General features: G+C 38.2%; 10 protein-coding genes across 10 annotated transcripts; 4 read left to right on the top strand and 6 right to left on the bottom strand. All coding sequences in view use genetic code 12, as the record gives it.

Moving 5' to 3' along the window:
• Nucleotides 1-31: 31 nt before the first annotated feature.
• CANMA_002696 (palmitoyltransferase) lies at nt 32-1216 on the bottom strand (the record flags this gene model as incomplete). The annotated part of the gene is made up of 1 exon (XM_051814792.1): nt 32-1216. The coding sequence occupies one exon, from the start codon at nt 1214-1216 to the stop codon at nt 32-34; it is 1185 nt and encodes a 394-aa protein (XP_051671667.1).
• A 400-nt stretch (nt 1217-1616) lies between these two features.
• On the top strand, nt 1617-4559 carry CANMA_002695 (uncharacterized protein; the record flags this gene model as incomplete). The annotated part of the gene is made up of 1 exon (XM_051814791.1): nt 1617-4559. The coding sequence occupies one exon, from the start codon at nt 1617-1619 to the stop codon at nt 4557-4559; it is 2943 nt and encodes a 980-aa protein (XP_051671666.1).
• A 27-nt stretch (nt 4560-4586) lies between these two features.
• CANMA_002694 (oxidoreductase) lies at nt 4587-6215 on the bottom strand (the record flags this gene model as incomplete). Its single annotated transcript, XM_051814790.1, has 1 exon — nt 4587-6215. One exon carries the CDS (start codon nt 6213-6215, stop codon nt 4587-4589), a length of 1629 nt encoding a protein of 542 aa, XP_051671665.1.
• Nucleotides 6216-6341: 126 nt separating this feature from the next.
• On the top strand, nt 6342-7496 carry CANMA_002693 (iron-sulfur cluster assembly protein; the record flags this gene model as incomplete). Its single annotated transcript, XM_051814789.1, has 1 exon — nt 6342-7496. One exon carries the CDS (start codon nt 6342-6344, stop codon nt 7494-7496), a length of 1155 nt encoding a protein of 384 aa, XP_051671664.1.
• A 54-nt stretch (nt 7497-7550) lies between these two features.
• PEP12 (SNAP receptor) lies at nt 7551-8405 on the bottom strand (the record flags this gene model as incomplete). The annotated part of the gene is made up of 1 exon (XM_051814788.1): nt 7551-8405. One exon carries the CDS (start codon nt 8403-8405, stop codon nt 7551-7553), a length of 855 nt encoding a protein of 284 aa, XP_051671663.1.
• A 632-nt stretch (nt 8406-9037) lies between these two features.
• Nucleotides 9038-9922, top strand: CANMA_002691 (uncharacterized protein; the record flags this gene model as incomplete). The annotated part of the gene is made up of 1 exon (XM_051814787.1): nt 9038-9922. One exon carries the CDS (start codon nt 9038-9040, stop codon nt 9920-9922), a length of 885 nt encoding a protein of 294 aa, XP_051671662.1.
• Nucleotides 9923-10040: 118 nt separating this feature from the next.
• Nucleotides 10041-11003, bottom strand: TRR1 (thioredoxin-disulfide reductase; the record flags this gene model as incomplete). The annotated part of the gene is made up of 1 exon (XM_051814786.1): nt 10041-11003. One exon carries the CDS (start codon nt 11001-11003, stop codon nt 10041-10043), a length of 963 nt encoding a protein of 320 aa, XP_051671661.1.
• Nucleotides 11004-11523: 520 nt separating this feature from the next.
• CANMA_002689 (uncharacterized protein) lies at nt 11524-12021 on the bottom strand (the record flags this gene model as incomplete). The annotated part of the gene is made up of 1 exon (XM_051814785.1): nt 11524-12021. The coding sequence occupies one exon, from the start codon at nt 12019-12021 to the stop codon at nt 11524-11526; it is 498 nt and encodes a 165-aa protein (XP_051671660.1).
• Nucleotides 12022-12372: 351 nt separating this feature from the next.
• On the top strand, nt 12373-12993 carry CANMA_002688 (uncharacterized protein; the record flags this gene model as incomplete). Its single annotated transcript, XM_051814784.1, has 1 exon — nt 12373-12993. One exon carries the CDS (start codon nt 12373-12375, stop codon nt 12991-12993), a length of 621 nt encoding a protein of 206 aa, XP_051671659.1.
• A 122-nt stretch (nt 12994-13115) lies between these two features.
• CANMA_002687 (uncharacterized protein) lies at nt 13116-16334 on the bottom strand (the record flags this gene model as incomplete). Its single annotated transcript, XM_051814783.1, has 1 exon — nt 13116-16334. The coding sequence occupies one exon, from the start codon at nt 16332-16334 to the stop codon at nt 13116-13118; it is 3219 nt and encodes a 1072-aa protein (XP_051671658.1).
• Between the last annotated feature and the right edge of the window lie 85 nt (nt 16335-16419).

Genomic DNA, 16419 nt, shown 5'->3' with positions numbered 1-16419 from the left:
AGCAATGTCTATATATGCAAGATTTATATAATCACTTCAGTGCAGTCATTGCCACAAAGTAACTTGGTATATAACATTCCTTCCGTTCAATCTTATCTTCTATCATATTTAAAAACACTGGGCTAACTTCGTTTGAATAAAAATTGAATTCCACAATCTTTCTTTCGATGCCTTTGTGATCTTTCTCCAAGTCTAAAAGTGTCCTATTTCGATGTAGTTCAAATGGGATTTCAGCAAAAGGTACAAAAAATACAACCATTGCCTCCATAAACCTTGCAGTTGTATAGTATTCCTCTCCCCTTCCCTGAGTTCTATTACCATTAAGCACTAAATTTATCCAGTTCTTTTTCCACCCCATATTGAAAGGACGTTCAGTAACGTCAAACTCAATCACCAACCTAATGTCGTCCTTTTTAACACTTACATATCTTTTCCCATTCTCTTTCCTCGGTTGTTTTGGCGCTAAACAATTTAATCCTCCACCATTTGCCTCCTCCTTTCTTTGCCGATCTTTCCATCGCTGGTACCTGGCTTTCTGCTTGGCTGAAATATCTTCCAAAGTGGTCATATTACTGCAGACATAAACAACATGTGAAATGAATAGCGCACTAATGCAAAATATCCAAAATCCACTCATAATGTACAACAAAATGAAATTGTGATTGATTTCACCCCGATTAATTGACAGTCTGGTGTAACGACTCACATAAACCAACATGATGATGAAGAAGCTCAAGAACCAGATGCAGAATTTCATAAAGTATAAATAATTTGTCAATCCGATGCTGCTTCCAATCCAAAGACAAAAATGATCAAACTTCAATACGTTGTATCCAACATACTTGGAGTAAAACGATCGCTCCATACGCAAGGATTGAGTTTTGGAGTCATAAAATGGGAATCCATACTCATCACAAAAGAATAAATCGGGCAACGGTAAAAGATCTTGTTTACCTTCCAGGTAGATGTCAAAAAGTGGAAATTGTGGAGATCTCCCAGGTCCAATGTATAGTATTAAACACCAGTATGTGGAAACCAAGACTTGGAGAAATCCCGATAAGCACCATAGTGTTATTGCAACTCCCTGTGAATGGTGAACAAAAACTTCTTGGTACCCTAATGAGTAATTTAATGCAAAATTAAGATATGCTAACCCCAAGATAATCCCACATGGTACTATGAGTCTTCGAAATTGTGACAATGTATCAGTGGTCATCGCCTTGTACGGATCATTGGTTTCCTATCGCGTTCCCAGTCGTGAGTGTTTCAACATTCTTTTGCTCTTTGTATTGTCAGTTTGTGATTCAGGTCAAAAGACAATGCAGAAAAAGAATTGGAGCTACCAATTTCAAGTTATTCAAGGCTGCTCCAACTCTAGGGCCCTAACGATAGGTAGGCTGCCCTATAGGAAAGTCCAAAACTTTCACCCAGTACAATAAAGCTTTCTTCGTGACAGCAAGTCTTTTAATATTTCTAAATATAGTCAGTTGGCCTTTGGATAACTTCTCCCAGTGAAAACCAAAAACATTTTGAATTATTTTTACCGCGAAAAAAAACATAAACACTTCAATCCAGGCCAACAACCATCAGGACCTAGTCGCTTCCAGTTCACGTTAATGAAGTTCCTACTATTTCCCCAAATACTACACGATGGTGAAGTGCATTGTATGGCAGCCAGCAATGATAGCACCGTCTTAGTGACGGGGGGCAAAGACAACATTATAAACTTGTGGAATCTAGGAGAACTACTTGACGTGTCCAAGCTTCAAGATGATTCCAGTAGTGAAGCACGAGCGAAGATAGAACAAGTACAGCCGATACAGCAAATCAAGTGTCAAGAACCATTCATAAATAATATCAAATGGGTACCTAACTCTTATAACAAATTCATATCCACTACATCTTCAGGAAGTGTGTATTTCCATGAAATTAGCTTTGATGGAAAGGTTGAGAATAGAAAAATTTATCCAGTGCAGGAGCAACTGTCTGACCTTGAATCGGTTGTAGATGTTTCTGTATCACTAGATGGAAGATTAGTGGCTTGGAGTACTAGTGATGGGAAATTGTACGTCTATGATCTCCATCGTAACACTTTCCAGGAATTGACATTGACTGCAAAAGATAACTTGACCATACAGCGAAGCATTGCATTCAACTGTGTTACAAATTACCTCATCACTATTGGAGATGATACACAGATAAATGTTTTCCAATACGAATACGATTCCATTACCCAGTTGTATAAATTTCGGTTGATTAACAAAATATCCAAACTATTTGGTAAGAACCCTTTGAATGTCAGATACAAAAGAGTTTCATGGTCTCCTGACGGCGAATTGATATCGATTCCTACCGCCAGCAAAAATCAAACTTCACTTATATCCTTGCTTTCAAGTTCCCAAAATTGGAACACTACTGCAAGCTTGGTGGGTCATGATTTAACTTGTGAAGTTGCAAAATTTGGCCATCATATCTTTTCAGAAAATTCCAACGAGACAACTAATTTGTACAATGTAATTGCTTCCGGTGGTTCTGACGGAACTATTGCGATTTGGAACACATCTAAAACATCGCCAATTATGGTTCTTAAACATGTTGTTGATGCTCAAATATACGACATTGTGTGGACAAACAGCAGCAATGTTTTATTTTGTACCTCAAAGGGAAGCTTGGGTATTCTTCGATTCTATCCCGATGAGTTGGGATATGCAGTGTCAGGACTTGAGATGAAAAGATTGAATGACATTTCAATCAAGCTGATGAAGCCGATGAATTATAGGTATGAGTATGAACAAGTGTCAGGTAATAGAAAAACCTTACCGCCAATTGAATTTGTTGACCAAGCAACGGCCATTAACTCAACTTCCAATACTGAGGAGGCGCATCGTGAGAGCAAAACGGAAGTTGCTGATGCACAAAGGTCCTCTGGAGAAGAAATAGGACCCACCACAAAGGGCGAAATAACACCTGAAGTAATTGACCCCACGGTTCCAATGGAGGATTCATCAGTGACTGCAAAGAAAGAAGTAGCAAGCAAACCATCTCCGAAGTTGGCTGCAGCGGGTAAAAAGCCCAATTCACCTGCACCTTCTACTATGCAACCCAACCTTAGCAAGCAAAAAGTCACCACAAAGGATGGAAAGAGAAGAATCCAACCAATGTTGATTTCAAATAATGGCACCAGTGCAGCCCAAGCTTCTAAAATAGGTCAACCCGAACCCGTACCAATAAATGGCGAAAAAGGTGCTATGGAATTCGACCCACCTTCGTACTCTGTGTCTGAAGAATTTAACAGATCGAAGAGGACCCGTGCTGAGGAGCCAAATGGAAATGGTGCTGTCAAAAAGACAAAACGGGAGATGGAACCAGTTAAATTCATTGGATCTGTCATTGTAAACCCAAATATTTCGTTTGCAAAGGCTCGATTACCAACTCCCAAAATACGATTTGGATTTCAACTAAAAAGTAAAGCCGGTGATGACTTGTTCACTTTGGATATAAAGAATGGGTCTGGTAACGAAGTAAAGCCATCTAGAATAACGTATTTCAAAAGAGATAAGGAGATATGGTGTGATTTCGTACCTAAGTTTGTTCAATTGGCCTGTGAAGGTTCAAATTTTTGGGCTGTTTCCACAGCTGATGGAGAAATCTTGACATATTCGCACATATCAGGGAAGAAGTTGTTGCCACCACTTGTATTGGGTGCACCAATTTCGTTTTTGGAAAGCCAGGGCAAATTCCTCATGGCTGTGACTTGTGTTGGAGAGTTGAACGTTTGGAATCTAGAAACAAAGAAAATTGAATTAAAAACATCAATTGCTGCACTTTTGGAATTAGGATCTAAACTTCAAGAAGGAGGACTAACTAAATCAGATTATATCACGCTATGTGCAATTACATCATTGGGTATTCCATTGGTTACCTGCTCCAATGGGTCTGGGTATCTATACAATAAGGATTTAGGAATATGGCAAATCATTACTGAGTCATGGTGGGCATTTGGATCGCATTATTGGGATAGTGTCGACGATGGCAAGAATAAAAATTTACAATCGTTGAATATGTTTGATGAGGAAGAATCGATAATTCAACTATTGGAACAAAAGACTAATGAAGAGATTATCAGAAAAACACGTTCCGGTAGAGCCAAATTGTATAACAAGATATCAAAAAATATGATTATGAAGGAAGGTTACGAAAGTTTGGAGAATACCATATCAATTAGTCATTTGGAAAATCGGATATTGTGTTGTGAATTATTGGGTGAGAATAGGGATTTCCATCAATACTTTAGAATTTACATTCAGCGGATTTGTGAATTGGGATACAAGGCAAAATTGTATGAAGTGTGTGACGAGTTATTAGGGCCAATCGATGAAGAGCTGAAAGAGCTGAAAGAAGGTGATGCAAATTCTGAATCAAAATGGAACCCCAAGATTTGTGGGATAAACAAAAGGGAGCTCTTGAAAGAGACAATTGATTTATGTTCGCAATATCGAGATTCACAAAGGGTATTGTATCATTTTAGTAAAAAACTTGGATTGGTCGATCAAGAGTAAACACGCCCACTTATGTACAAGTCAAGTCTATAATTTATATACATTTGAATTATCCCACTTCTTCACTCCAAGCAACCCTGTAACTGGTCCCTGAGTCTTGTGTACTAGATCCTTGGGACCCGTTACGTAGTCCACATAACCATCAGGACCACATACAATTGCCAATGCAGCCGGTTTCTTTGGTTTAGTCGAAGTAGCCATTGCTTGTTCTAAACCAGTTTCATACCGTTCTCCACGTTCACTGGTCGATTGAACCAACCTCTTTACGGCTTCAGGTTTCAATTTCTCCTCTTCCTCCTCCGCCTCTTTCTTCTCCTCGTCTTTCATCACCTGCATTCTCACACTTAATGCTTCTTCAGGCGATAATTGCGCCGTTGCTTCGTCCAATCTCTTTGGCGAATAGAAATTAGGCTTTGATGGTGGGGGTATATTCTTGCCATTCAATATAGTCTTTGGGTCACTATCATAATGATGATAAACATTTATGCGATCTAATTTATTCAAGAAAAGCAAAAATCTCAGCAAAATACCAATTTCGCCGGGCTTTTGCGCCGAATAATGAATATTGACATATCCTAAATAGGGATTTCTCGAAAATAGTACTTGTAAAATGGGAGCAATCCCCGTCCCAGCCGCGTAAAAGTCCAAATTGTCAACATCAGGCAATTTCCGGTCTCTTTTAATAGATTCAACCATATTATCAGGCTCAACTTTCGACGGCAAGTCTTTGAAGATGGGACGTTCGTGGATTTTCTTTAATGGATGATAAGGGAACTTGTATTCGATCGTAGGGCCTCTTAATTCTAACTCGTCACCAATTTTGCGATCAGTTATGTATCTTGATACTTCGCCTTGTTTGTATCTCTTTACATATAAACACATTGTCCCGTTCTTATCCAAATCATCTACTTCTGGATTCAATATTTTTAGCAATGGTTTCTTTTCACCTGATCTGGTGTATTCCGATTTCATATAGTACATGGGCAATGGCGTGTATGATCTAACGACATTGATATCTGGTTGTTTTATTTCAACTGACCATATGGTATCTCCATTCCATAACGACTTCTTGTCGGGGTTTGTTGCAAAACTGTACTCCCATCGATCGTATTTGGATTTTATTTCAATAATGTAATGATCATCATCAATTTGTTCTTTGTGAGTAACTATAAACTTGTGAAACTCGTTTGGGTCTAATAAATCATTGCTATCCTGGCCTTCTTCTGGATCATCCAAGTACCATACTTTGATAGTGTACCCAGCCCAAGCAACACCAATCACAGTCAAAATCTTGGGTATATATCTCGTCCATCGGGAGATGCGCTTTGGTTTATTGTTAAGATTGGTGTATTGGTCTTCATTAGGGAGGTCGGGGTACTCAAACGTTACTCGTTGGTGCTTGAATTTAGGAATATATGGTTTGTTGTTCTTTTTCATGAGTTGCTCAACTCCATTAAATTCCATTGGAGCTGGCGCAGACTTGGACGTGGTTTGGTTTATCTTGAATTGTTCAACGTCATGAGCATCGTCTCTTTTAGAAACCTCCGATGACTTGCCGTCATCTTTCGAACCATTCTCTTTTGACGAATTGAATCTTATCTGAGCTCGATAGAGACCTCTTCGTAGAATACCCTGCACTGGCCGGTGTATTAACATCTTTCCCCTATTGGTTTTCAAATCTACAACTGAGTTTGGAAAAATTGAGGAAGAAAAAAATTATGCATCAAAATTTCAACTCTTTTTTGATTGCAAAACTAAACAAAAGACTATATACTCCTTCCCATGGTTCAACTCATCCAGTCGATATCAGCTCATACTGACAAAGTATGGAGTGTATCTGCACATCCAACCTTGCCACTTTTGGCCACTGCTTCAACCGATAAGTCAACTAAAGTATATAAATTATCAGCAACATCAAAATTCCCTCGTATTGCCGACTTGGAAGATACCCATAGGCGATCAGTTCGGTCTGTATCGTTTAAACCACCAATGGGCGGAGTAGATTACAAGCTGAACGTATTAGACTTGCCGGCATTAGCCAGCGGCTCATTCGACTCAACGATATCAATTTGGGGAATCGATGAGCCCGATGACAATTATGAAGTCGAGGAAATCATGCACAATCAAGCTGAGGTGTTGACGAGTCCATCCAATGAATGGAACTTGATGGCAATTATTGAAGGCCATGAAAACGAGATTAAGGCTGTGGATTGGAATTTCAGCGGTAGATATCTTGCTTCATGTTCGAGAGATAAGACAGTTTGGATATGGGAGACTGACCCAGAGACATTGGAAGAGTTTGAATGTGTTTCAGTATTGAATGATCATCTGCAAGATGTAAAGAATGTGACATGGCATCCGACAACTAATTTACTTGCTAGCTCATCATATGATGATACGATTCGTATATACAAACAGGAATTTGATGATGACGATTGGTCATGTGTAGGGATATTGGATGCCCACGAAGGAACGGTGTGGTGTTCCAAATTCGAGAATCCTAAAAGCCCCCATGCAACAAGTGGGAAAACTAGATTGGTTTCAGTAAGTGACGACTTATCAGTCAGAATATGGTTCAATCAAGATGAGGCCAAAAACAACGAGTCAAATGGCCATGATACAAACCTACCTTCTTCAATAAGACATACTTCAGAGATGGTTTGGGAACAGGAGTGCATATTACCTAAAGTACATACACTTCCAATATATTCCACTGCTTGGTCGTCAATTACTGGTAAGATTGTGACAGCCGGATCCGATGGACAAATTGTTGTGTATAATGAAACCAACGGTGAATGGCAAATTGAAAGTGTACAGCAATCAGCCCATGGTGTTTATGAAGTTAACTGTGTTATTTGGGCGAAATTAGATAACAACAAAGAAGTGATAATATCAGCAGGAGATGACGGTCACGTTAATATATGGAACACCGAGTAAATAATGAAAATAAAAATAAAACCAATATAGAAAGAGACGCTTTTGCTTTTAAATCTAGAATATCAACCCTATCAATATAATAAATCCCAAAACTCCCAATAAAATCATCAAGCAGCAAAATAAAGTGCCACTTGATCTCTTTTGGTAACGATGGGCACTTCTCAACTCATTCGACGCTTGTCTTGCATTTGAACTATAACTGAAGATATTGTTTTCAATGCTATCAACTTGAAACTGTTGCTCATTGATTATCGATGATAAATTGGAAAAGATATTGTTGATTTCTTGCGTATCTTGTTGAATTTGATGAATTTCTCGTTCTCTTTCTTGTACTAAAAGCGTCTGTTGCTCTAATTCTTCTGCATTAACTGGCTCATATGTGATTTGAACCTGTTGTTGTTGTTGTTGTTGTTGTTGTTGCTGCTGCTTTTGTCCATCGTCTGCATTTTCAGTCGTGGTGGTGGATCCAGGTGCGGGTAATTGACTTGATTGCTTAGATTCGAATCGCCTTTGGTAATTTTTGAAATTGCCTAGACTATCCCTGATCAATTTGATTTGTATACCTTCCTTCTGTTTGAGATAATTGACAATTTCGACATCTTCACGATCATCTTCAGCTGATTTAATCGTATTATTCAACTGTTTCACATAGTCATTCAATTTCCGATACAGTTCAGTGGTAGTTTTGAAATTGGAGCTTAAATTTTCAGCTACAGATGTGTCAAGGGGATCTTTTTCGAATTGGAGCAACTGCTGTTTGATTGATGATAGTTGGGTGTTGTTGATATGATGTAATTGGTTGTCAATACTAGTTGAAAGTGAGTCAAATTCAGGGTAATCTTTGTATTTATGAGAGTGGTTCGTGGCTATTCTTTCGATATCATTATCGAATGGATTATTGAATGACATGGTTGAAGAAGTTGAACTGGTGGCTTCGTCGTAGTCTTTGATAAAGGAGCAAGTTAAAGTAGAAGTAGAAGTAGAAGTTCGCTTAACAGTATATATTTTTGGCCAGAGATGCACGCCCTTTTTATCAGAACTCTCTCTACACACAGCCATTAACAATTCCTCTGGGGGTTGGATAGAGATTACTTCACTCTAATAAGGTGGTGACTGTGTGGGCTACCTAAGGTATATATTGGATTGAATAGTAATCCTACCACTTTGGAATCAAACAGTAGAGATGGGGGAATTGGCAGGATACATCTGCTTAATTTTGATGGTACGGTCTACCACTTCGGCTTAGTCTTTACTCAAAGCTCTAACTTGCCAATCTAACAATTCGTCGGATTTACTTCGCTGGATATAAAACTATATTACCTGTTGACTTACTAGATAAGGAGAGAAGAATGACTGGATTGAGGTAGAAGAGTATAAGCATTAAGAAACTTCCATCAAAAGAAGTACAAAACACAAAACACAAACACCAAATATTTATTTAATTTTGCAGCTCAATTATATAAAATCAAACCAATAGACCATCACAACAAACTATCTCTCCATTGAAAGCAGATCAACCTATTACTGAGAAAGCTACTTCAATGTTTAAAAGAAAAGGAAAAATCAACAAGAAACAGGCATCCACCTTGAACACTATTACTATACCACCCATTGAACCAATTTCGTTTAATGTTGCACCAGATGATATTCCATTGTTATACTATTCCATGAAATCAATTGTCATTAAATTAGAACCTTACATGGAGCAATCATTAGGATATTCAGGGGTTACCAAGCCATTCTCTGCAAACATTTCATCTGTTGTGGTGGATACTTCACTGTTGGATACTAATATGTTGAATAAAAGTGATGCTTTGGATTTGAATATTGTGTTGACCGGTAACAACAACAAGCGCAAAGAAAGCATGGACGAAGTGGATTTAAATCAGCACATACCATTTCAGAATGCAGGTAGTACACTGGAAAGAACAAATGAGGGAATAATATGTGACAACGAATTAGGTCAAGTAGGTAGAGCTGAAGAAGATAGTGCAAGTGTTGATGTATGCTACAAGAACAGTGACAAGAACAGGGACAAGTCTATGAAAACTAATAAAGAATGTGATGTTATCATTATGGACACAAACACAGCTACCAATACTGCATTGTCAGAATTACTTCACGAGTACGAATATGAATCCAATGCTTACCGCGAATATGACTTAGATTGTAACTACACCTTATCCACTTCAACTGTTGATTGTGATGATAACGATGACGATACAATTGCCAATGATGCAAAAACAAAGAATCACGACACCCATGCTGCTGCTACAAATAACCCAATTCAAGAAAGAGACGATTATTTGGCAACTATTCTTGAAGAGTATTCGCCATTTTATAATTTCCCATACGATGAAGAAACAAGTGAAATTGAAAGAACATGTTATAATCCTTATAAGATGGTATTTTCAGGTCAATTTTGAAGAAAGAAAAAAAAAGCAAATTAAAAGTCATAAAAACAGTGTATATAAATTCTCTATAAACATAATACAAGATAAGCTAAAGGCCACAGTCTATTTGCTTTTACTTCTTTTATCCTTGTTAATCTTCTTGTTCAGCAATGAATTTTTCACATTCCAAAGCTGCCATACATCCAGTACCGGCAGATGTAATAGCTTGTCTATAAATCTTGTCTTGGACATCACCAGCAGCAAAAACACCAGAAATTGAAGTTTCAGCAGTACCTGGCTTAGTTTGAAGATATCCAGCATCATCCATCTTCAATTGATTTTCAAAAATCTTAGTGGCAGGGATATGACCAATGGCATAGAACAAACCATTGACTTGAAGATCAGAGTTTGTCTTGGTCTTGTTGTTGTAAATACCCAATGAAGTCAAGACTTTGCCATCACCTTTAGCTTCTTTAGCTTCAGTATTCCACAAGATTTCCAACTTGTCGTTATTCATAGCTCTCTTTTGCATAATTGATGAAGCTCTAAGAACATCTCTTCTCACCAACAAGTACACTTTCGATGCATATTTGGTCAAGAATAATGCTTCTTCACAAGCAGAATCACCACCACCAACAACGGCCAATGGCTTGTTTCTGAAAATGGGGACGGCACCATCACAAACAGCACAAGCAGAAATACCTTGTTGCCAATAAGTTTCTTCCCCAGGTAAATGCATTCTCTTGGCACTAGCACCAGTGGCAATGATGACAGCATCAGTAGTGATTGGTTCACCATCTTCATTGAATTCAGTCCATAATTTAAAAGGTCTTTGAGACAAGTCACATTTGGCAATGGTTTCAGTAATGATTTCCGTACCAAATCTTTCTGATTGTTTCTTCATTCTTTCCATTAATTCAGTACCATTGATTCCTTCAGGGAAACCAGGGAAATTTTCAATGTCAGTGGTGGTGGTTAATTGACCACCAGCTGCAACACCATTAGCTAAGAAACCTTCGTATAAGGTTGGTTTGATTTCAGCTCTGGCTAAATAGATAGCAGCAGTATGAGCAGCAGGACCTGATCCAATGATTGTGACTTTGTGGTGTACCATTCTAATGTTATATATAGTGTTGCAGTATAGATGAGGTAATAGTCTAGTAGAAGTAGGTCTAGTAGTAGTTCTAATAAAAATAGCTGGCCAAAAAATGATGGATACTTTTGTTAGAAGGTAAAAAGATGTGTGTGTGTGTGTGTGTGTGTTGGGTGTTTGAATAATTTGATCTATGTTGTAGAAAGCCGATGATGGAAAATTGTTTTCTTGTATAAATATATATTTATATATTTACGTATGGTGTAGTATAGTAATGTATGGTGTGGTTTTTGTATTTTTTTTTTTTTGTTTTTCTTCTCACTTAGTAATTAGAATTACGTAATCAATAGTAATTCACATATATGGATATGAAGGTCTAGATCTAAAGAATTTGTTGTTTTAACCGAGGTTAAAACAACAACATACTCTGATTAACTTTTATACATATAAACATACATATGCACTACATCAACCAAATTTCTTACTTCCATCAATCACTCACACAAGATCGACTGTTTTATTTCAATCTACTTTTAACTAACTAATTACCCAACACAAACTGTTTAACAACAGGACCCTTTTGTAATACAGGATCTAATAAAACACTACTCAAAAACCACTGTAACCCCTTTCTTCTATCCTCCAACCAATTTCTACTCATAACTAATCGTTCAAAACTAAAACTATCCTTTGGCGGAAACCTAGGTATCACTATATCCGATTGTCCTTTATAATACTGTTGCAAATCATTATACAATTGTAACAATTCTCGATATCGTTTATATATTACAATTGATGAATAACCTAAATCATTTATTGTGATTTTAATTTGCCATACAATGTATTTCTGTGGTTGACTACTAGATACACTTGATGTAGTATTGCCCTGTACTAAGTGATGTTCTCCAACTCGTACATCGGTAATGTGACTTTGGTGATTGCGTTGATGTGTTTGCAAATCTTCTCCACTGTTTAGTTCTATAGGTATAGGCAACACATTATTCAATTGGGTAACTGAGTTTGATTTCTTTCGACTCATGTGTATTAAAGTAAGCTAGTATGACGGTTGAATTGCTTTTCTTTTTTTTTTTTCTTTCTTTTTCTTTGTTGTGGTTGGTGATCTCGGACTTGTACTGTGTGATGATGATCTTTTGTTCTGGTGGTTTTTTCTCAGTCCCGCATCAATCATCATCATCATCAGAAAATATTCAAAAACTTCTCGTTCCTAACAAAATCAAATAACATAGAGAAATCAGTTTCTTTGCAATCCCACTTGCTCCCTTCACCCTTTCTCCATACAACTTCCAGCAGCAAACTCTGCAACTACACCCACACATACCCACTCGTACAACCACATTTCCCCTCTTCCCCTCTTCCCCTTCTTTCTAAAATGGACATAATCAAACAGAAACATCCCGCCTGGAAAAGACTACTACACAGATGGCAAGCAAGAAGAGACATTCCATTCCGACGTAAATTCTTTGTTGGCTACGATCTATACGGTAACACGTACTGGGAATTCACAATCGACGGCAACATGACTCGATTACGTCGTAAATTAGAACCATTCAGAGAAGAAATTTTCAAAGTTGATTATTTCAAAACTATTCCCCCACAATGGCTTCAATGGTTAAGACGAACGAGATTTGATGCACCAAGTTTAGAAGAATTGGTTCAAGATCAATTTAGACAACAACGATTGAAGTTATTGGCACAACAAGCGGATGAAAAATGGCAGTTGGAAAAATTGCGATTAGATGAAGAACAAAGGGTTAAATTGCAACATGAATTGCAACGAGCTGAACTAGAAAAGAATAACGCACCTAGGATAACTGAGACTGTAGAGGCATCTAAGTCAGTGGATGAAAATGACCCTTGGAAACAAGCTGATGAGTCAAAAGATACCAACCCTATCGAATCGGCCTCAATAAAGCCCCAGAACCCTTGGAAACAAGCCGATGAACCTAGAAACGCAGATCCAATACAATCAGCAAACATCAAGCCACGTTAAACTTTGGTTTTTTTCATACATAATCATAATTCAATCTTTTTGTACATATATATCCATATATAGGACCCAGTCACTATCCAATTCAAAGGTTGAGAACCATTTTCGACCTTATATTCTGTCTATTATTCGCTTATTGACGAACCCGAAAGTTTGGCTTCAACTAATTCAACCAATTTATCACTATACTTGTTCAAAAGATCTTCTTGATTGTATATGGCAGTAGAAGTAGTACCGTCATTTAATTTATACTTTACTTGATTGACTTTATTGAGTAATATTCTCCTTTCATCTTCATGTAGTTCATCTACATTGTTAATCAATTCATCTAACTGATTGATACATTTATCAAGTAATGCCATTGAAGTAGATGATGTCAGTTTTGCTTGTGAGTTTGATTTTCGTCTTATGTCGACAGTTTGCGATCTAGATGGATTAGACGTTGGCCCATTTGGTTTCGTTGATACAGATGAATCCAGAGTGGTACGAGGCGACAGAGGACGTCGTTGTGGCAGTGGTAAATCCCGTGAGTTCAATAATGGTTGGTTCAATTTGAATAACCCCCCACTGAATGGTTGGTTCTTGGTTGATGCACGCGTGGGTGAGGAAGGACGAGAATTCACCAGGGGTCTAACTGGAGACACTGACTTTGAACGCGTTGGCGAAAGTGACGTTAATGATCTCGGCGAAGCATTAGGTGTTTCACCACCACCAATACTCCCATTACGAGCTTCAATTCTGCGTAATGTAGCAGCAGTCAACTTGGGTGTTGGAGATTGAGGCGTGGGAGAAGATGCCGGTAGTTGCACTTTAGGTTTCAGACCAGTTGCTACTTGTTCCAACCTATCAAGAAGTTTTTCCTTTTTGGGAGAAGACGAGGTTGCGGCAGTTGTAGATGATGTAGTAGATTTCGGCACCGTTGGTAATATCTTTCGAGCCACTTTCGCAAATACTGGTGAAGGCAGAAGAGCAAGTGCGTCATCTAATATTATCTTGCCATTGTCTTCTTCCCCCAATCTTAACGTCGCTGATGATTCGGTTATACGCCATGAGAATAAACATCCATCATTGCCAATAGTCACAAGCTCAGGGTCTGCATCTGGGGAAACACTATCATGTATGAGAAAAAGCCCAAGTAATGAATCCAGATGGCCCCAGCCAACACCAACTGGTCGGCCGGTGATATAGTCAAATCCTCTTATCGATTTATCCGAAGACCAAACAATCAACAAATTGTGAAACTTTTCCATCATTTCCACGAGCAAGCTCTCATTCACCTTGTCGTTAAACAACTTTAAGGATCTTTTGAGGTCGTGATTGCTATCCAAGTCAAATACAAGCACCTGCTTGTCACTTGTAGAGACCACTAGATCACGATCAAAAATTGACATGGTAACTGGTGTTGATTTCAACGTCAATGATTTAACCTTTGTCAACATTAGGCTAGGATCTGTAGTTATTGAATGTATGGATATGGTTCTATCGGTTGAACAAACGTACAAGAATCCATCATGATATATCGCCTCGAGTAAATTCCCATTGTGGACAGGTATTGTTTGTAATAAATCCCATTTCGATTCGATTTTGGCAAACACTTGAATCATGCGATCTCTCGATATGCTGCATATTATTTCGTATGAGCCGTGTTGAAAGCAGACAATCTCGTTAATTGTTGATGAATGGGCCTTTACGGTAAATAGTACTTCAGCTGTATCGCAATCTTGTTGAACAATGTACAATGATCCAAACTTATACCCCATAACGAATAAATTCCCCACTTTTTCAATTGCGGTTAGACAGTCACCAATAGCTTCAGCTTCAGATGCTCCAAATTGAAATATCTCAGCTAAGTCACACGAGTTTGGATTAAATTGCTCAATAGTGCCTGATTTGGAAAATGCAAGATACTCTCCATCATAGCTTTTCTTGACTCCTCCAATTTGTCGTATAATGGATGTCGCTAGAAGTTGGGTTTTGGTCAATTCTTTGCTCCTGAATACAATCTCCTCATTTGTGGTTAAATATAGGAGATAATCTGATGAGAAGTTTGATATTTGGATAATCCGTTTATCCAATGATTGTCTTGGTTCGATTCCAAACACACCCGATAATTGTTGCTGTAAGCTATTAGATACTGCTGTGGATGGAGATGATACTGGTTTAACAGCACTTGCATTAATTGGGAAAAGGCTTTCAGTTGAAATACCAGCCAAGCTTGTTTCCCGATCTCCCAACCAAATCAATTCACGTGGGCCATCGGCAACTAAGGAACAAAACTCAAAGTCGGGACTTTTCAAAGGTACTAATTTTGGTGAGTCAAAGCTCAACTTTAGTAACAATAGCTGATTGCAATTGGCTACAAGTAAAATCTCATCGTCATTTAATAAAGTCATATCGATAAAATTTGAATTCATGAAATCACCCAAATGAGCATTTCTCCCCTTTAATATTACCGGCTTAGTGGTACTACCATTTTCAAATTTCCACAACTTGATAAACCGTAGTCCGATGGTGACAATGATATTTTCCTGCCAAATGACTTTATGTATTATATTTGAGCATCGATTACTAGCTTGTAATTGGACACTATTGGATCCTACTCTCCACACATTTATGCACCCATCGTTAACGACTCCTAATGAACATAGAAACTTTGAATCGGAAGAGAAGACCAAGTTACTAATACCAAATGTGTGTTCATAAATGGCCATGACGGGACTTTGTTGCGAACTAGGGGCAAGTGAAAATATGAGGATTCGTGGTTGATACCCTGATTCACCAATGGCCAATATGCGTTTGTTTGGAGAAATGGCTATGCATTTGATAGACCTCACTTTGTCTTTCAATTTTGATGGGGATGTTTGGTTGGTGACGCTAAGACTCGGACTAGCATTATTTGCGGGATATTCATCTATATCACCCGGTGAAAAGGAGTTGCCGTATATTTCTATTGGTTGACAGGCTATTGGATACCCGTATTCATCACGAACAGCCTCTTCCAGATTATAGTCGGTTTGGATCATATTTAAATAAGCATTGGCTGAAGATACTGCACCTAGACGCAGCAGCTGTAATTTCGATTCATTTGAATAGCTCGAATTGGCACAAAAAAACCTCTGGTTCACCACCAGGTTAGTTTCTTTATCAATCTTGCAAACAACAACTCCACCACTTGCAGTATATGCAACTAGATCGTCTTGTACTGATATTTGTTGCCTGTCGGCGGCAGAAGTGCCAATAATGCGTTTAATCTTGAGTTGATAATCATGGCTGAGTGGTGAATTATGCAATGGTGGCAGTGGAAATGTTACTGAATTGCTTCTGCTTTGATGTTTCTCATTCATTGCGGTAGGACTGTGTAGATCATGAAAAAGTATGGTTGCACTTGATAGGCGTATGATCTTTGGTGGTCTCCAAAGCTTATTATGA

Source organism: Candida margitis (assembly GCF_024628925.1).
Source record: "Candida margitis strain CBS 14175 chromosome Unknown scaffold3, whole genome shotgun sequence".
NCBI lineage: Eukaryota > Fungi > Ascomycota > Pichiomycetes > Serinales > Debaryomycetaceae > Lodderomyces > Lodderomyces margitis.
Note: the sequence above shows the minus strand (reverse complement) of the source record. Positions and strands in the feature narration are given on the sequence as shown.